At 36.3% G+C, this 22,090-nt stretch overlaps 2 protein-coding genes across 2 annotated transcripts in view; one reads left to right on the forward strand and one right to left on the reverse strand.

Moving 5' to 3' along the window:
• proser1 (proline and serine rich 1) overlaps positions 1-6,187 on the reverse strand; it is a 34,303-nt gene extending 28,116 nt beyond the window's left edge. Inside the window, exons 1-4 of the mRNA XM_031809101.1 lie at positions 5,631-6,187; positions 4,587-4,652; positions 3,877-3,945; positions 1,133-1,227 (exon numbers count right to left, since the gene is read on the reverse strand). Of these exons, the coding sequence (XP_031664961.1) occupies positions 1,133-1,227; positions 3,877-3,945; positions 4,587-4,652; positions 5,631-5,675 (275 nt within the window). The 5' untranslated portion in view covers positions 5,676-6,187. The remainder of the gene's footprint in view (positions 1-1,132; positions 1,228-3,876; positions 3,946-4,586; positions 4,653-5,630) is intronic.
• Positions 6,188-6,408: 221 nt separating this feature from the next.
• Positions 6,409-22,090, forward strand: part of vps36 (vacuolar protein sorting 36 homolog) — a 42,872-nt gene continuing 27,190 nt past the window's right edge. The window contains exons 1-6 of the mRNA XM_031808933.1: positions 6,409-6,598; positions 6,902-6,970; positions 7,170-7,240; positions 8,877-8,991; positions 18,810-18,899; positions 21,970-22,045. Of these exons, the coding sequence (XP_031664793.1) occupies positions 6,503-6,598; positions 6,902-6,970; positions 7,170-7,240; positions 8,877-8,991; positions 18,810-18,899; positions 21,970-22,045 (517 nt within the window). The 5' untranslated portion in view covers positions 6,409-6,502. The remainder of the gene's footprint in view (positions 6,599-6,901; positions 6,971-7,169; positions 7,241-8,876; positions 8,992-18,809; positions 18,900-21,969; positions 22,046-22,090) is intronic.

Here is a 22,090-nt window from a genome sequence, read left to right on the forward strand (position 1 = left end):
CTGTTGTGATCCATCAACTGATTAGATTTGAAGTCATTAGCACATTCAAGCGCAAGCTATTCAAGGTTGTCCCAGCCTTCCTATATCAAGTAAGGTTTAGGCCTATTCAATAGTAACGAAATCACGGAAGCAAATCAGAACTAGTCCAATAAGAAATGCTTGTTTTAGTTTTTCTGTTGCAGAATGTTTTGCTACAGTGTCTACTAATGAATACAGCCCAGATGTAGAGCTACTCAGAACACATACAGTATGAGGATCTAGAACACACGTGTGTTGGTTGGTTCTTCTATACTTGTAGGGCCCTAAATCCCCTCAACGTCCCCACAAGGATAGTACAACAAATACCATCACCCTTGTGGGGACAATTCCCAAGTACCCATGGGGGGGAAAAGGCTACTTTAAGCTTAGGGGTTACAATTAGGGTTAGTGGTTAGATTTAGTGTTTGGGTTATGAAAAATAGGATTTTGAATGGAAATAAATGTTTTGGTCCCCACGAGGATAGAATAACATGTGTGTGTGTGTGTGTCAGGGTTTACGTTCGCTGGTAAAAGTTATAACTTTTTTGTTGATAAATAAAATTGCCACCGGCAAACTGTCAGAAAAAGTATATATTATACATATAAATATATTTAACATTTCTAAATAATGCCTTTTTTTTTGCCTATTCAATAAATACATTTGTTATCGGTCTATAGGTTCATTAGCTAAATTTAGTGGAATTAAGTTGGTGCGTGTGTACAGTATCTTCGTTATGTATCTTATTTGTCACACGTACATAGATACAGAGACTATATCATTTATTTTTTTTTAAACGTTAAAATGGTTGCATATTGCATTTATATTTCTGTTTTTGGGTAATACTGTCACTGAACACACGGTTAATATTATTATGAATTACCATAATCTAACTGTTCTGTTCATATGAATTACCATAATCTAACTGTTCTGTTCATATGAATTACCATAATCTAACTGTTCTGTTCATATGAATTACCATAATCTAACTGTTCTGTTCATATGAATTAACATAATGTAAAATGTGATTCCGGTCATTCTGAGCACAGTGTGTGTGTGCGTGTGTGTGTGTGTGTGGGGGGGGGGGGGGGGGGGGGGGGGTAAAGGGTTACTCACAGAGCTATGAGTTCCAGAACCACCAGTCGGTCCTTAGAGAAGGTAAAACAGTTGAGGATGTTGGCCACTTTGGTAGTGGGGATGGCAACCATTTTCTGTAAGAAACACACAAAGAGTCAAAGTTTAATCAAAACATGCAGGCCAGTATTTAGCTAAATAATGCACACACAAGTAACAAAGATCTCTAAACTAGAGATGGACATGTGACATCCAGAATTTTTTTTTTGGGGGGGGGGGGGGGGGGGATATCCACATAGTCACAAAAAGGGTGGGGATAGTAGTGATCTCAGTAATTATCTACCCATTTTCAGACCGCCTTGTCTTACACTGTTGCTTTTCATGCCCAAAATTACATGTAAAAAAGCAGCATGTCCACTGTTTACATCTGCCATGTGCTGTTGCAACATTCTGATTGGTCAAGAGAGTCAAGCATTTTATTATTATTATAAATATATATATATATTTATTTTTTGTGACTATGTGGATATCCCCCCCCCCCCCCCCCCCCCATAAAATGCAGGATGTCACATGTCTATCTCTAATTTAGAGAGCGTTATTGCTTGTGTGTAGAAGTAGAGGAATTGCCACGATTCTGTGAATTAACGGTTTTCAAGGATTAAGAGGGTGACTGACAGAGTCTGCCATAGTGCTCAGGTTTAGAGGATGACTGACAAGAGTCTGCCATAGTGCTCAGGTTTAGAGGATGACTGACAAGAGTCTGCCATAGTGCTCAGGTTTAGAGGATGACTGACAAGAGTCTGCCATAGTGCTCAGGCTTAGAGGATGACTGACAGTCTGCCATAGTGCTCAGGTTTAGAGGGTGACTGACAAGAGTCTGCCATAGCGCTCAGGTTTAGAGGGTGACTGACAAGAGTCTGCCATAGCGCTCAGGTTTAGAGGATGACTGACAAGAGTCTGCCATAGCGCTCAGGTTTAGAGGATGACTGACAAGAGTCTGCCATAGTGCTCAGGTTTAGAGGATGACTGACAAGAGTCTGCCATAGCGCTCAGGTTTAGAGGATGACTGACAAGAGTCTGCCATAGCGCTCAGGTTTAGAGGATGACTGACAAGAGTCTGCCATAGCGCTCAGGTTTAGAGGATGACTGACAAGAGTCTGCCATAGTGCTCAGGTTTAGAGGATGACTGACAGTCTGCCATAGTGAACAGGTTTAAAACCGTACCCATCCCAACTCTAAACAGAATATCCAACGACTGAAGATCGATTTCTAAGAACCTTCTAAGAAATGTATTTATTAGGGCTGTCCCCAACTAAAAATGATCTTGGTCTATCGAAAATCGACTGTTCTTTCGATTAATCGATTGGTGAGCATTTTAAAACGTGTATTTTTCAATTTATAGACACACCCTATGTGTTTAATAAAATCAACTATATGCATTGAGCTCGTCTGATGCTTTAAGCTTACGATTTGATGAGATAGGACAAATGCCTCAAGAGGGCGCCAACTATTCTCCTCCAGCTCCTGACGGCTTTCGCAGAATGCCAATTTATCTTACCATTTCTCCCGATCTGTATGTTAGTTATGGTTTCCATATGCACATTTTCGTGAGAAACAAGTTTCATTTCATTTCTAATAAATGTCTTCGTGTCTCAAAATCATTGTCCTGTTGATCAAAATTCTATCCAAATCTAAATGCAAATGATACAAACCTAAAAAGAAAGTTTGATTGTCAATTATGTAGAAATAGCCGACATAAAGCCAACAAATGAAAACATTGCAGCCTGCAGGTAGAAAATATCCCGATAAAAGAAAATATCCAATAAATCACATGGCCTGTCTGCAACAAACTGTAAACATTGTACCATTTAATTGTATAATTTATATAATAATTTAGAATTGTATAATTTATAATAATAATTATAATAATCATTTATAATAATCATTTTGTTCAGAGCTTTAGGAAAGTATTCAGACCCCTTAGCTTTTTCCACATTTTGTTACGTTACAGCCTTACTCTAAAATGGATGAAATAGTTTTTTCCACCCTCATCAATCTATACACAATACCCTAATGAAAAAGCAAAAACAGGTTTAGACATTTTTGCAAGTGTACATATTAATTTTTATTTTAAAAAATTACTGAAAATTCACATTTACACATAAGTATTCAGACCCTTTACTCAGTACTTTGTTGAAGCTCCTTTGGCAGCGATTACAGCCTCTAGTCTTCTTGGGTTTGACGCTACAAGCTTGGCACATCTGTATTTTGGGAGTTTCTCCCATTCTTCTCTGCAGAGCCTCTCAAGCTCTGTTAGATTGGATGGGGAGCATCGCTGCACAGCTATTTTCAGGTCTCTCCAGAGACGTTGCTCAGTTCGGCCATCTCTAGGAAGAGTCTTGGTGGTTCCAAACTACTTCCATTTAAGAATGATGGAGGCCACTGTGTTCTTGGGGACCTTCAATGCTGCAGAAATGTTTTGGTACACTTCCCCAGATCTGTGCCTCGACACAATCCTGTCTCAGAGCACTACAGACAATTCCTTCAACCTCATAGCTGCTTTTTGCAAAAATGCATTAAAAACCTGTTTTCGCTTTCTCACTGTGGGGTATTGTGTGTAGATTGATGAAGAAAATGTTTTATTTAATCCATTTAGAATAAGACTGTAACGTAACAAAATGTGAAAAAGATCAAGGGGTCTGAATACTTTCCGAATGCACCGTCTATCTACTGTTTACACAGTAATACACAAAACATTAGCAGAGTTGGCTGATGTTGTCACTCACATGTTGAAGAGCTTTGACAGCTTTGATCTGAGGATCTGCCCAGGAGAAGTACTTCAGCATGTCCATTACCTGGAGGGAGAGGGGGTTAGCATGTCTATTACCTGGAGGGAGAGGGGGTTAGCATGTCCATTACCTGGAGGGAGAGGGGGGGTTAGCATGTCCATTACCTGGAGGGAGAGGGGGGGGTTAGCATGTCTATTACCTGGAGGGAGAGGGGGGGTTAGCATGTCCATTACCTGGAGGGAGAGGGGGGGTTAGCATGTCCATTACCTGGAGGGAGAGGGGGGGTTAGCATGTCCATTACCTGGAGGGAGAGGGAGGGGGGTTAGCATGTCTATTACCTGGAGGGAGAGGGGGGAGGTTAGCATGTCTATCACCTGGAGGGAGAGGGTTAGCATGTCTATTACCTGGAGGGAGGGGGGGGTGGGGGTTTAGCATGTCTATCACCTGGAGGGAGAGGGGGGGTTAGCATGTCTATTATCTGGAGGGACAGGGGGGGGTTAGCATGTCTATTACCTGGAGGGAGAGGGGGGGGGGGGGGTTAGCATGTCTATTACCTGGAGGGAGAGGGGGTTAGCAGGTCTATTACCTGGAGGGAGTGGGGGTTAGCATGTCTATTACCTGAGATGGGGGGGGGGGGGGGGGGGGTTTAGCATGTCTCTGTGACTGGATGTCATTCATCAACCTTCTCTGTTTGCTAGCTACTGTACCTGCTCGCTGGAGAAGTACCCGTGCACCTGCTCTATCGCCTTAATCCGCTGATCTGTTAGCACGCACTGCAGAGAGAGAAGAAGCCCAGTAAAAACCATTGGAAATGACTCCTAGTGTACATAAATCAGTCAGTGGTGTGGATAACGTCTGCTATGCTCTCCATAGCCAGATAGCTGAGCCGTGAACCAGAATCTGGGTTTACAGGTGTTGCACAATGGCAATTCTCCTTTAAGCCAGTCAACTTGCCATTTACCAGCTTTTCAAGCTTAATAATGTCAAAATACTTTCGGTACTTAACAAAGAATGGCGTTTCTATCATCATTATGTACCAAAAAAATGTCTAAATAAAAAGTTACATGTAACCGGACAAAATGCCTGGAAAGAATTTAAGTATTGTTTTGAGAAAGTGTACATGACCAAATCCTTTTCTGTACCTCCAATAAAAATATCTCATTACTGTCACGCACGTTGGTTGGCTGATCCAGCAGCGGGAAAGGCCATTGATTTGATCACCTACAACAGTGTATGAACTTCATAACAATCTGTCGTTTCACCCGCGGTTCATAGAATGCAATACTATTTCATGTAATTAGATTAAGTAGACAATATAGGGCACGTTTTTACAGCGTTTGTATATTTCTAGATAGGCTAGGCTTTATTCACTGTATTTCAATTCCACGACTATTTATTGCAGGAGGTGCAGAATAGGTGAAATATGGCGCGTGATCACTTGGTCAAAAATAATACCTTTCAGACCTGGCATTTTTTTTTTTGTACACCTTTTTTGGTAGTACGTAATTAATTTACATAAGTAAATTGCTGCAGTTGCTCATCGAAAAATTATTTGGTAAGTACCTAACGTATTTTAACGGTATCAAGCTTGAAAATGACAAGTTGAATGGCTGCTTCCTCTGCTTATTAAAGTATAATTGCCATATTCAGTCTCGTGAGTCGTGTAAACTCAGATTCTCATTCAGTTGACAATGTCGTTTAGGTGTTAAAGAATTTTTATTAGCCACTTGGGTTAACTGAATCAAACTTACCTTCCTGATTTCGTCTAAGACGATGTCGAATGATTTCTTATCCATGTTTGATCGGATAACACGATCTCGGATTCTCAGTGTTAATAACTCCTTGATTAAATAGCCACCTGGCTGTCTAGCTCGAGTCAGTGGACTAACGTTACAGTACAATCAATATCACTGACATAATCTAAAAACGGACAAACTACTGGTAGCTTACTATTAAAATAGAGCTATACACTTCATAATGTGACTTTAAGACAAAGTATATTCACAAACGGCACAGTATTTACGACGTTTTCTTTGTTGTTCTCGTTTAAAATCTATTGCTAGCTAGTTAGCTAGCAAGAAAGTGCTGTGTTAAACTGGCTACTTGACAGCTTGGCTAATGTTAGCTTAGCTCTGCAGTTTGTTAGCCCAGAGCAGAAAGGGTCAAATTACTCTATGGAAAAATGAATATATCAATGAATTTTATCCTTACTGAAGCGTTTGAAAACGTCTATCGTATGTACATTTAGTTTATCGACATATTTTGAACTGTACATAACAACCACAATAAACTAAGCCGCTAACACCGCTGTGACAACTTCCTTTGTTAGGACCCAAATCAAAAACATGAGTTAAAAGGTCACTTTCTCAGAACAAATATTTTTTGTTTGAAGTGGAACTATATATTAATCACAAATTATGATATGACCATTGTATTCTCATATTTTATTTAGGCAGATACTGTGAAATAATAGATGTATTGATCATATTTTCAATCAGGCCGCGGGGCGCAAACAGGCACATTTTTGGACCCCCTTGAGGAAGTAGACACGGAAGTGTCGTCGGATCTGTGAGAAGTTGGCAAATATTTATTTATACTTGTATTTTGTGTTGATTCAAGTAAAATGGACAGATTCACATGGTCAAATGGTCTTCTGGAAATGAATGAAACATTGGTGATTCAACAACGAGGTGTCAAACTTTATGACGGAGAAGACAAGGTATGATGTTAACAAGCTCGCATTGCCAGGCAAGGAAAACGGCTAGTTGGCTAAGTCGGTAACGTTACATTGTTAGCTAGCCATCTAGCTAAATGTGTTCTTTGAAATAGTGGAATAAATCTAGTCAACTAGGCTAATCGGAAATAAAATAACGTCACTGGTTGGTTGCATGGGCGTGTTTTTGCCTTGACAAACACGTTTACGTGTTGATGTTTACAACAGTGCTGTCGGACCAAATACACATTTCTGCCTGCACCATAGCTGACCGTTTGTTGTCCCCCTCTCGCTCTGCCTTTCCACCAGGCCAAGTTGGATGTTGGAATTGCTCTGCTGAGTACTCACCAGTTAATATGGAGGGACCTGAAGAATCATGTACAGTGACACTTCATAAAACATATACATTCAATGGGTAACACCCACCACAGCTTTATCTGCATATTAGCCAGTGTGATTTTGAATGCTTTTCTTGACCTTTTCCATGTTCCTGATATGATGGTGTCTAGTATTTACTCTCCTAACGTGTGTGTGTGTGTGTGTGTGTGTGTGTGTGTGTGTGTGTGTGTGTGTGTAGGAATGCTGCATAGCCATACCCCTTTCTCAGATCATCTACTTTGAGGAACAAGCTGCGGGTATCGGAAAGAGGTGACTCCCAATTAAACCATGTAGCCTATTGAAACAATACCCACCACTTTGTAGCAGGACAACTCACATGTCACATATATGTACGCGTGACTACTATAAGTCGCTTGGATAAAACAGAACATCCCCCCCCTCTCTCTTGACTATGCTTTCATCATTGATCTATGACAGAACACCCCCTCTCTCTCTTGGCTATGCTTTCATCATTGATCTATGACAGAACACCCCCTCTCTCTCTTGGCTATGCTTTCATCATTGATCTATGACAGAACACCCCCTCTCTCTCTTGGCTATGCTTTCATCATTGATCTATGACAGAACACCCCCCCTCTCTCTTGGCTATGCTTTCATCATTGATCTATGACAGAACACCCCCTCTCTCTCTTGGCTATGCTTTCATCATTGATCTATGACAGAACCTCCCCTCTCTCTCTCTCTTGAATATGCTTTCATCATTGATCTATGGCAGAACATCCCCTCTCTCATGGCTATACGTTCATCATTGATATATGACAGAACACCCCCTCTCTTTCTTGGCTATGCTTTCATCATTGATATATGACAGAACATCCCCTCTCTCTTGGCTATGCTTTCATCATTGATATATGACAGAACCTCCCCTCTCTCTTGGCTATGCTTTCATCATTGATATATGACAGAACCTCCCCTCTCTCTTGGCTATGCTTTCATCATTGATCCATGGCAGAACATCCCCTCTCTCTCTTGACTATGCTTTCATCATTGAGTGGCTGCTGCCAACACACTGTCAATGACACTGACTCAACTCCAGCCACTTTAATAATGGGAATTGATGGGAAATTATGTAAATATATCACTAGCCACTTTAAACAATGCTACCTTTATATAATGTTACTTACCCTACATTATTCATCTCATATGCATATGCATATGTATATACTGTACTCTATATCATCGACTGCATCCTTATGTAATACATGTATCACTAGCCACTTTAACTATGCCACTTTGTTTACATACTCATCTCATATGTTATACTGTACTCGATATCATCTACTGTATCTTGCCTATGCTGCTTTGTACCATCACTCATTCATATATCCTTATGTACATATTCCTTATCCCCTTACACTGTGTATAAGACAGTAGTTTTTTTGGAATTGTTAGTTAGATTACTTGTTCGTTATTACTGCATTGTCGGAACTAGAAGCACAAGCATTTCGCTACACTCGCATTAACATCTGCTAACCATGTGTATGTGACAAATAAAATTTGATTTGATCTATGGCAGAACATCCCCTCTCTCTTGACTATGCTTTCATCATTGATATATGACAGAACCTCCCCTCTCTCATGGCTATACTTTCATCATTGATATATGACAGAACATCACCTCTCTCATGGCTATGCTTTCATCATTGATATATGACAGAACCTCCCCTCTCTCTTGGCTATGCTTTCATCATTGATATATGACAGAACCTCCCCTCTCTCTTGGCTATGCTTTCATCATTGATATATGACAGAACCTCCCCTCTCTCTTGGCTATGCTTTCATCATTGATATATGACAGAACCTCCCCTCTCTCTCATGGCTATGCTTTCATCATTGATCCATGACAGAACCTCCTTTCTCTCTCGCTCTGTATCTGACGCTGCAGTGCCAAGATAGTGGTCCACCTGCACGCTTCCCCGGCCAATAAGGAGCCAGGACCCTACCAGCAGAGCAAGTTCTCCTACTTCAAACTGTCCTTCAAAGAGCATGGACAGATAGAGGTAGTAGTCATTTAATATTATTATTACTATTGTAGTAATATTATTATTACTATTATAGTAGTATTATTATTATTGTAGTATTATTATTACTATTATAGTAGTAGTATTATTATTACTATTATAGTAGTAGTATTATTATTACTATTATAGTAGTAGTATTATTATTACTATTATAGTAGTATTATTATTATTGTAGTATTATTATTATAGTAGTATTATTATTATTACTATTACTATTATAGTAGTATTATTATTATTATTATTACTATTATAGTATTACTATTATAGTATTATTATTATTATTATTATTACCATTATAGTAGTAGTATTATTATTACTATTATAGTAGTAGTATTATTATTACTATTATAGTAGTATTATTATTATTGTAGTATTATTATTATAGTAGTATTATTATTATTACTATTACTATTATAGTAGTATTATTATTATTATTATTACTATTATAGTATTACTATTATAGTATTATTATTATTATTATTATTATTACCATTATAGTAGTAGTATTATTATTGTAGTATTATTATTACTATTATAGTAGTAGTATTATTATTACTATTATAGTAGTAGTATTATTATTACTATTATAGTAGTATTATTATTATTATTATTGTAGTATTATTATTATTATTACTATTACAGTAGTAGTATTATTATTACTATTATAGTAGTATTATTATTATTATTATTGTAGTAGTATTATTATAGTATTATTATTATTATTACTATTATAGTAGTATTATTACCATTATAGTATTACTATTATAGTAGTATTATTATTATTATTATTACTATTATAGTATTACTATTATAGTATTATTATTATTATTATTACCATTATAGTAGTATTATTACTATTATAGTATTACTATTATAGTAGTATTATTATTATTATTATTATTACTATTATAGTAGTATTATTACTATTATAGTATTATCATTATTATTACCATTATAGTAGTAGTAGTAGTATTATTACTATTATAGTAGTAGTAGTAGTATTATTAGTACTATTATTATTATTACTGCTATAGAAATATAATATTACTAGTATAGTATTATTACTATTATTACTACTATAGTATTATTACCGGTATTACTACTATTACAGTATTATTAATACTGTTGTAGTATTATTGGTATTCTTATTATTACTACTATTACAGTATTATTATTATTATAGTATTATTATTATTATAGTATTACTGTTATTATAGTATTCTTATTATTACTACTATTACATTAGTATTATTATAGTATTACTGTTATTATAGTATTCTTATTATTACTACTATTACATTAGTATTATTATATTATTACTGTTATTATAGTATTCTTATTATTACTACTATTACATTAGTATTATTATAGTATTACTGTTATTATAGTATTCTTATTATTACTACTATTACAGTATTATTATTATTATAGTATTACTGTTATTATAGTATTCTTATTATTACTACTATTACATTAGTATTATTATAGTATTACTGTTATTATAGTATTCTTATTATTACTACTATTACAGTATTATTATTATTATAGTATTACTGTTATTATAGTATTCTTATTATTACTACTATTACATTAGTATTATTATAGTATTACTGTTATTATAGTATTCTTATTATTACTGCTATTACATTAGTATTATTATAGTATTACTGTTATTATAGTATTCTTATTATTACTACTATTACATTAGTATTATTATAGTATTACTGTTATTATAGTATTCTTATTATTACTATTGTAGTATTATTATGTTATAGTAGTATTTACCAGTATAGTGTTATTGTTATTATTTATATTATAGTATTATTCCTTCTGTAACTATGGATACTGTAACTATGTAATGAGAGTAGTACCATAGTTACAGTGTTAGTTACTGTAAATATGTTACTGTAAATATGTAATGAGAGTAGTACCATTGGATACTGTAACTATGTAATGAGAGTAGTAACATTGGATACTGTAACTATGTAATGAGAGTAGTACCATTGGATACTGTAAATATGTAATGAGAGTAGTACCATTGGATACTGTAACTATGTAATGAGAGTAGTAACATTGGATACTGTAACTATGTAATGAGAGTAGTAACATTGGATACTGTAACTATGTAATGAGAGTAGTAACATTGGATACTGTAACTATGTAATGAGAGTAGTACCATTGGATACTGTAAATATGTAATGAGAGTAGTACCATTGGATACTGTAACTATGTAATGAGAGTAGTACCATTGGATACTGTAAATATGTAATGAGAGTAGTAACATTGGATACTGTAACTATGTAATGAGAGTAGTACCATTGGATACTGTAAATATGTAATGAGAGTAGTACCATTGGATACTGTAACTATGTAATGAGAGTAGTACCATTGGATACTGTAGCTATGTAATGAGAGTAGTACCATAGTTACAGTGTTAGTTGGATACTGGCTAGTGACACTGTAACTATGTAATGAGAGTAGTAACATTGTTACAGTGTTAGTTACTGTAACTATGTAATGAGAGTAGTAACATTGTTACAGTGTTAGTTATGTAATGAGAGTAGTAACATTGTTACAGTGTTAGTTATGTAATGAGAGTAGTAACATTGTTACAGTGTTAGTTATGTAATGAGAGTAGTAACATTGGATACTGTAAATATGTAATGAGAGTAGTAACATTGTTACAGTGTTAGTTATGTAATGAGAGTAGTAACATTGGATACTGTAAATATGTAATGAGAGTAGTACCATTGGATACTGTAACTATGTAATGAGAGTAGTACCATTGGATACTGTAACTATGTAATGAGAGTAGTACCATTGGATACTGTAACTATGTAATGAGAGTAGTAACATTGGATACTGTAACTATGTAATGAGAGTAGTAACATTGGATACTGTAACTATGTAATGAGAGTAGTAACATTGGATACTGTAAATATGTAATGAGAGTAGTACCATTGGATACTGTAACTATGTAATGAGAGTAGTACCATTGGATACTGTAAATATGTAATGAGAGTAGTACCATTGGATACTGTAACTATGTAATGAGAGTAGTACCATTGGATACTGTAACTATGTAATGAGAGTAGTACCATTGGATACTGTAAATATGTAATGAGAGTAGTACCATTGGATACTGTAAATATGTAATGAGAGTAGTACCATTGGATACTGTAAATATGTAATGAGAGTAGTAACATTGGATACTGTAAATATGTAATGAGAGTAGTACCATTGGATACTGTAACTATGTAATGAGAGTAGTACCATTGGATACTGTAACTATGTAATGAGAGTAGTAACATTGGATACTGTAAATATGTAATGAGAGTAGTACCATTGGATACTGTAAATATGTAATGAGAGTAGTACCATTGGATACTGTAACTATGTAATGAGAGTAGTACCATTGGATACTGTAACTATGTAATGAGAGTAGTACCATTGGATACTGTAACTATGTAATGAGAGTAGTACCATTGGATACTGTAACTATGTAATGAGAGTAGTACCATTGGATACTGTAAATATGTAATGAGAGTAGTACCATTGGATACTGTAACTATGTAATGAGAGTAGTACCATTGGATACTGTAAATATGTAATGAGAGTAGTACCATTGGATACTGTAACTATGTAATGAGAGTAGTAACATTGGATACTGTAACTATGTAATGAGAGTAGTAACATTGGATACTGTAAATATGTAATGAGAGTAGTACCATTGGATACTGTAACTATGTAATGAGAGTAGTACCATTGGATACTGTAACTATGTAATGAGAGTAGTACCATTGGATACTGTAAATATGTAATGAGAGTAGTACCATTGGATACTGTAAATATGTAATGAGAGTAGTACCATTGGATACTGTAACTATGTAATGAGAGTAGTACCATTGGATACTGTAAATATGTAATGAGAGTAGTAACATTGGATACTGTAAATATGTAATGAGAGTAGTACCATTGGATACTGTAACTATGTAATGAGAGTAGTAACATTGGATACTGTAAATATGTAATGAGAGTAGTAACATTGGATACTGTAAATATGTAATGAGAGTAGTACCATTGGATACTGTAAATATGTAATGAGAGTAGTACCATTGGATACTGTAAATATGTAATGAGAGTAGTAACATTGGATACTGTAAATATGTAATGAGAGTAGTACCATTGGATACTGTAACTATGTAATGAGAGTAGTACCATTGGATACTGTAACTATGTAATGAGAGTAGTACCATTGGATACTGTAACTATGTAATGAGAGTAGTACCATTGGATACTGTAAATATGTAATGAGAGTAGTAACATTGGATACTGTAAATATGTAATGAGAGTAGTAACATTGGATACTGTAAATATGTAATGAGAGTAGTACCATTGGATACTGTAACTATGTAATGAGAGTAGTACCATTGGATACTGTAACTATGTAATGAGAGTAGTACCATAGTTACAGTGTTAGTTATGTAATGAGAGTAGTACCATTGGATACTGTAAATATGTAATGAGAGTAGTACCATTGGATACTGTAACTATGTAATGAGAGTAGTACCATTGGATACTGTAACTATGTAATGAGAGTAGTACCATTGGATACTGTAAATATGTAATGAGAGTAGTACCATTGGATACTGTAACTATGTAATGAGAGTAGTAACATTGGATACTGTAACTATGTAATGAGAGTAGTAACATTGGATACTGTAACTATGTATGAGAGTAGTAACATTGGATACTGTAAATATGTAATGAGAGTAGTACCATTGGATACTGTAACTATGTAATGAGAGTAGTACCATTGGATACTGTAACTATGTAATGAGAGTAGTAACATTGGATACTGTAAATATGTAATGAGAGTAGTACCATTGGATACTGTAACTATGTAATGAGAGTAGTACCATTGGATACTGTAACTATGTAATGAGAGTAGTAACATTGGATACTGTAACTATGTAATGAGAGTAGTACCATTGGATACTGTAACTATGTAATGAGAGTAGTACCATTGGATACTGTAACTATGTAATGAGAGTAGTACCATTGGATACTGTAAATATGTAATGAGAGTAGTACCATTGGATACTGTAACTATGTAATGAGAGTAGTACCATTGGATACTGTAACTATGTAATGAGAGTAGTACCATTGGATACTGTAAATATGTAATGAGAGTAGTACCATTGGATACTGTAACTATGTAATGAGAGTAGTACCATTGGATACTGTAACTATGTAATGAGAGTAGTACCATTGGATACTGTAAATATGTAATGAGAGTAGTACCATTGGATACTGTAACTATGTAATGAGAGTAGTACCATTGGATACTGTAACTATGTAATGAGAGTAGTACCATTGGATACTGTAAATATGTAATGAGAGTAGTACCATTGGATACTGTAACTATGTAATGAGAGTAGTACCATAGTTACAGTGTTAGTTATGTAAGAGAGTAGTACCATTGGATACTGTAAATATGTAATGAGAGTAGTACCATTGGATACTGTAACTATGTAATGAGAGTAGTACCATTGGATACTGTAACTATGTAATGAGAGTAGTACCATTGGATACTGTAAATATGTAATGAGAGTAGTACCATTGGATACTGTAACTATGTAATGAGAGTAGTAACATTGGATACTGTAACTATGTAATGAGAGTAGTAACATTGGATACTGTAACTATGTAATGAGAGTAGTACCATTGGATACTGTAAATATGTAATGAGAGTAGTACCATTGGATACTGTAACTATGTAATGAGAGTAGTACCATTGGATACTGTAACTATGTAATGAGAGTAGTAACATTGGATACTGTAAATATGTAATGAGAGTAGTACCATTGGATACTGTAACTATGTAATGAGAGTAGTACCATTGGATACTGTAACTATGTAATGAGAGTAGTAACATTGGATACTGTAACTATGTAATGAGAGTAGTACCATTGGATACTGTAACTATGTAATGAGAGTAGTACCATTGGATACTGTAACTATGTAATGAGAGTAGTACCATTGGATACTGTAAATATGTAATGAGAGTAGTACCATTGGATACTGTAACTATGTAATGAGAGTAGTACCATTGGATACTGTAACTATGTAATGAGAGTAGTACCATTGGATACTGTAAATATGTAATGAGAGTAGTACCATTGGATACTGTAACTATGTAATGAGAGTAGTACCATTGGATACTGTAACTATGTAATGAGAGTAGTAACATTGGATACTGTAAATATGTAATGAGAGTAGTAACATTGGATACTGTAAATATGTAATGAGAGTAGTAACATTGGATACTGTAACTATGTAATGAGAGTAGTAACATTGGATACTGTAACTATGTAATGAGAGTAGTAACATTGGATACTGTAACTATGTAATGAGAGTAGTACCATTGGATACTGTAAATATGTAATGAGAGTAGTACCATTGGATACTGTAACTATGTAATGAGAGTAGTACCATTGGATACTGTAACTATGTAATGAGAGTAGTAACATTGGATACTGTAAATATGTAATGAGAGTAGTAACATTGGATACTGTAAATATGTAATGAGAGTAGTAACATTGGATACTGTAACTATGTAATGAGAGTAGTAACATTGGATACTGTAACTATGTAATGAGAGTAGTAACATTGGATACTGTAACTATGTAATGAGAGTAGTAACATTGGATACTGTAAATATGTAATGAGAGTAGTACCATTGGATACTGTAACTATGTAATGAGAGTAGTAACATTGGATACTGTAACTATGTAATGAGAGTAGTAACATTGGATACTGTAACTATGTAATGAGAGTAGTAACATTGGATACTGTAAATATGTAATGAGAGTAGTACCATTGGATACTGTAACTATGTAATGAGAGTAGTACCATTGGATACTGTAACTATGTAATGAGAGTAGTAACATTGGATACTGTAAATATGTAATGAGAGTAGTACCATTGGATACTGTAACTATGTAATGAGAGTAACATTGGATACTGTAAATATGTAATGAGAGTAGTACCATTGGATACTGTAACTATGTAATGAGAGTAGTAACATTGGATACTGTAAATATGTAATGAGAGTAGTACCATTGGATACTGTAAATATGTAATGAGAGTAGTACCATTGGATACTGTAAATATGTAATGAGAGTAGTACCATTGGATACTGTAACTATGTAATGAGAGTAGTAACATTGGATACTGTAAATATGTAATGAGAGTAGTAACATTGGATACTGTAACTATGTAATGAGAGTAGTACCATTGGATACTGTAACTATGTAATGAGAGTAGTAACATTGGATACTGTAACTATGTAATGAGAGTAGTACCATTGGATACTGTAAATATGTAATGAGAGTAGTAACATTGGATACTGTAACTATGTAATGAGAGTAGTACCATTGGATACTGTAACTATGTAATGAGAGTAGTAACATTGGATACTGTAACTATGTAATGAGAGTAGTACCATTGGATACTGTAACTATGTAATGAGAGTAGTAACATTGGATACTGTAAATATGTAATGAGAGTAGTACCATTGGATACTGTAACTATGTAATGAGAGTAGTAACATTGGATACTGTAAATATGTAATGAGAGTAGTAACATTGGATACTGTAACTATGTAATGAGAGTAGTACCATTGGATACTGTAAATATGTAATGAGAGTAGTACCATTGGATACTGTAACTATGTAATGAGAGTAGTAACATTGGATACTGTAATATGTAATGAGAGTAGTAACATTGGATACTGTAACTATGTAATGAGAGTAGTACCATTGGATACTGTAAATATGTAATGAGAGTAGTACCATTGGATACTGTAATATGTAATGAGAGTAGTACCATTGGATACTGTAACTATGTAATGAGAGTAGTACCATTGGATACTGTAAATATGTAATGAGAGTAGTAACATTGGATACTGTAAATATGTAATGAGAGTAGTAACATTGGATACTGTAACTATGTAATGAGAGTAGTACCATTGGATACTGTAACTATGTAATGAGAGTAGTAACATTGGATACTGTAACTATGTAATGAGAGTAGTACCATTGGATACTGTAACTATGTAATGAGAGTAGTAACATTGGATACTGTAACTATGTAATGAGAGTAGTAACATTGGATACTGTAAATATGTAATGAGAGTAGTAACATTGGATACTGTAAATATGTAATGAGAGTAGTAACATTGGATACTGTAACTATGTAATGAGAGTAGTACCATTGGATACTGTAAATATGTAATGAGAGTAGTACCATTGGATACTGTAAATATGTAATGAGAGTAGTACCATTGGATACTGTAACTATGTAATGAGAGTAGTACCATTGGATACTGTAAATATGTAATGAGAGTAGTACATTGGATACTGTAAATATGTAATGAGAGTAGTAACATTGGATACTGTAACTATGTAATGAGAGTAGTACCATTGGATACTGTAACTATGTAATGAGAGTAGTAACATTGGATACTGTAACTATGTAATGAGAGTAGTACCATTGGATACTGTAACTATGTAATGAGAGTAGTAACATTGGATACTGTAACTATGTAATGAGAGTAGTAACATTGGATACTGTAACTATGTAATGAGAGTAGTAACATTGGATACTGTAACTATGTAATGAGAGTAGTACCATTGGATACTGTAAATATGTAATGAGAGTAGTAACATTGGATACTGTAACTATGTAATGAGAGTAGTACCATTGGATACTGTAACTATGTAATGAGAGTAGTACCATTGGATACTGTAAATATGTAATGAGAGTAGTAACATTGGATACTGTAACTATGTAATGAGAGTAGTACCATTGGATACTGTAACTATGTAATGAGAGTAGTACCATTGGATACTGTAACTATGTAATGAGAGTAGTAACATTGGATACTGTAAATATGTAATGAGAGTAGTACCATTGGATACTGTAACTATGTAATGAGAGTAGTACCATTGGATACTGTAACTATGTAATGAGAGTAGTAACATTGGATACTGTAAATATGTAATGAGAGTAGTACCATTGGATACTGTAAATATGTAATGAGAGTAGTACCATTGGATACTGTAACTATGTAATGAGAGTAGTACCATTGGATACTGGCTAGTGACACTGTAAATATGTAATGAGAGTAGTAACATTGGATACTGGCTAGTGACACTGTAAATATGTAATGAGAGTAGTAACATTGGATACTGGCTAGTGACACTGTAAATATGTAATGAGAGTAGTAACATTGGATACTGGCTAGTGACACTGTAAATATGTAATGAGAGTAGTAACATTGGATACTGGCTAGTGACACTGTAAATATGTAATGAGAGTAGTAACATTGGATACTGGCTAGTGACACTGTAAATATTTATGAGTAGTAATATTGGATACTGCCTAGTGACTCTGTAGATGTGTGATTGGCCTTGTGTGGCTCAGTTGTTAATCGCGTGAACAGACTGTAACCGAAAGGTCACTGGTTCCAATCCCCGAGGTGAAAAAAAATTGGTCTGTTCGCTTGAGCGATGGGGACTTAACCCTAATTAATCCCTGTAAGTCTCTCTGGATAAGAGCATCTGCTGAATGACTGAAATGTGAATGTACACGAATGGAAAATACCATCGAATGAGCAGTGAGTGAAACTGTAGTCTGATACATGCTGATTTAGAGCCAAAATGGCACCGTGTTTGTTTTTCTATACTGAGTCTGAGCCATCATGGTGTCTGTGTCTGTCTGTCTGTGGGTAGTTCTTCCGGAGGCTGACCGAGGAGTTGAGCCAGAAGAGATGGGAGAGTACGCCCATGTCACAACCCATCCCTACGGCAACCAACTCACAGGTCAGAGGTTGTCATAGAACAGACAATCTACTCTATTCCACTCTGCTCTGCTATACCTAACTGGACAATCTACTCTATTCCACTCTCCTCTGCTATACTCTACTTAACTTCCTACTCTATTCCACTCTGCTCTGCTATACTCTACTTAACTTCCTACTCTATTCCACTCTGCTCTGCTATACTCTACTTAATTTTCTACTCTATTCCACTCTCCTCTGCTATACTCTACTTAACTTCCTACTCTATTCCACTCTGCTCTGCTATACTCTACTTAACTTCCTACTCTATTCCACTCTGCTCTGCTATACTCTACTTAACTTCCTACTCTATTCCGCTCTGCTCTGCTATACTCTACTTAACTTCCTAGTCTATTCTGTTATGGCCTTGTGTGGCTCTGTTGGTAAAGCACCTCTTATATTCTCATTTAATATCTGACTGAGATGCTAAGACTCCCTGGAATACGGTGGTACTGTTTCACCTAGGGATGTTAATTAACAAACGGTTAATCTCCCCAAAAAATACTAAACCGGTGACTCTTATCGGTCTATAGGGCCATTTGTCAGATTTGAACAAATCTCGTCAGTCATTAAAACAACGGCGCAGTGTCTGGATCGACCAGAATTATTATTTTCTAAATGACAAAGGATAATGTACAGTGAGTTTATAGCAGGGAAGATTTGATGGTGGTGGGGGCAACAAAACATCTGAAAATGTTGCAGTTTTAAAGCCAGTTTGCTGCAATTCTACATATTTTGCCATGGGGCGGAGAGAAATGCTTGCTGTTTTTAATATGATATCTGAGTGAGACTGACTAACAAAATCAATGAGGATCTCTGGACGCTATTTCGACCTTGATTACTAAGTTTAGTTAGCTGGTTGCTAAGTTTAGTTAGCTGGTTGCTAAGTTTAGTTAGCTGGTTGCTAAGTTTAGTTAGCTGGTTGCTAAGTTTAGTTAGCTGGTTGCTAAGTTTAGTTAGCTGGTTGCTAAGTTTAGTTAGCTGGTTGCTAAGTTTAGTTAGCTGGTTGCTAAGTTTAGTTAGCTGGTTACTAAGTTTAGTTAGCTGGTTGCTAAGTTTAGTTAGCTGGTTGCTAAGTTTAGTTAGCTGGTTGCTAAGTTTGGTTAGCTGGTTGCTAAGTTTAGTTAGCTGGTTGCTAAGTTTGGTTAGCTGGTTACTAAGTTTGGTTAGCTGGTTACTAAGTTAGCTGTCTAAAATGGAGCTGACAGGGACTAATTGAGTGACTGACCTACACTACATAACCAACAGTATGTGGACACCTGCTCATCGAACATCTCATTCCAAAATCATGGGCATTAATATGAAGTTGGTCCCCCCCTTGCTGCTATAACAGCCTCCACTCTCCTGGGAAGGCTTTCCACTAGATGTAGGAACATTGCTGCTATAACAGCCTCCACTCTTCTGGGAAGGCTTTCCACTAGATGTTGGAACATTGCTGCTATAACAGCCTCCACTCTTCTGAGAAGGCTTTCCAGTAGATGTTGGAACATTGCTGCTATAACAGCCTCCACTCTTCTGGGAAGGCTTTCCACTAGATGTTGGAACATAGCAGCTATAACAGCCTCCACTCTTCTGGGAAGGCTTTCCACTAGATGTTGGAACATTGCTGCTATAACAGCCTCCACTCTTCTGGGAAGGCTTTCCACTAGATGTTGGAACATTGCTGCTATAACAGCCTCCACTCTTCTGGGAAGGCTTTCCACTAGATGTTGAAACATTGCTGCTGGGACTTGCTTCCATTCAGCCACAAGAGCATTAGTGAGGTCGAGGTCTGATGTTGGGTGATTATTCCTCACTCACAGTCAGCGTTCCAATTCATCCCAAAGGTGTTTGATGGGGTTGAGGTCAGGGCTCTGTGCAGGCCAGTCAAGTTCTTCCACACTGATCTCGACAAACCATTTATGTACGGACCTCGCTTTGTGCACGGGGGCATTCTCATGCTGAAACAGGAAAGGACCTTCCCCAAACTGTTGCCATAAAGGTAGAAGCACAGAATCATCTAGAATGTCATTGTGTGTTGTAGCGTTAAGATTTTCCTTCACTGGAACTAAGGGGCCTGAACCATTAAAAACAGCCCCAGAACATTATTCCTCCTCCACCAAACTTTTCAGTTGGCACTATGCAGTCGGGCAGGTAGCGTTCTCCTGGCATCCTCCAAACCCAGATTCATCTGTCAGACTGACAAATGGTGAAGCGTAATTCATCATGGCAGAGAACACGTTTTCCAGAGTCCAATGGCAGCAGGGCAGAGATTTGACGAACTGACTTGCTGGAAAGGTGCCGTCCTATGACGGTGCCACGTTGAAAGTCACTGAGCTCTTCAGGAAGGCCAATGTTTGTCTATGGAGATTGCATGGCTGTGTGCCTGGATTTTATACACCTTTCAGCAACAGGTGTGGCTAAAATAGCCAATCCACTAATTTGAATCGGTGTCCACATACTTTTGTCTGTGTGTATATTTTATATATATATATATATAAGGATGTCGACTAGGAGTTAATATTTTTGACTGTTGCTTTATGGGCCCCTAGTTGTTAAAATATGGAGCAGGGTACATGTGCTGTTGTTCCTAACCCCTTTCCTTCCTCTCACCTACTGGGACTATTGTTGCTTTGTGTGTGTTGTTTTGGTCAGACCTCATCAAGGTAGTCCCTCCCTACGATTCTCTCCCCCTGCGATTCTCTCTCTCTCTCCCCCTGCGATTCTCTCTCTCTCTCTCCCCCTGCGATTCTCTCTCTCTCTCTCCCCCTGCGATTCTCTCTCTCTCTCTCCCCCTGCGATTCTCTCTCTCTCTCTCTCTCTCTCCCCCTGCGATTCTCTCTCTCTCTCTCTCCCCCTGCGATTCTCTCTCTCTCTCTCTCCCCCTGCGATTCTCTCTCTCCCCCTGCGATTCTCTCTCTCCCCCTGCGATTCTCTCTCTCCCCTGCGATTCTCTCTCTCTCTCTCTCCCCCTGCGATTCTCTCTCCCCTGCGATTCTCTCAAATTTTCTTTCCCCCTGTGATTTTCTATGTGCGTACGTGTAAATAACGTCTCCTCTCTGGTCGTCCTACAGACAGGAAGGACGCGAGCGGTGGGGATCGTCGGCATCGAGAGAAAGATAGAGGAGAGGAGGAAAGAGACAGAGAAAATATCTCAGAGGTGAGAAAGGAAATAAGATGGAGAGAGACACGGGT

Source organism: Oncorhynchus kisutch, linkage group LG29, assembly GCF_002021735.2.
Source record: "Oncorhynchus kisutch isolate 150728-3 linkage group LG29, Okis_V2, whole genome shotgun sequence".
Taxonomy (NCBI): domain Eukaryota; kingdom Metazoa; phylum Chordata; class Actinopteri; order Salmoniformes; family Salmonidae; genus Oncorhynchus; species Oncorhynchus kisutch.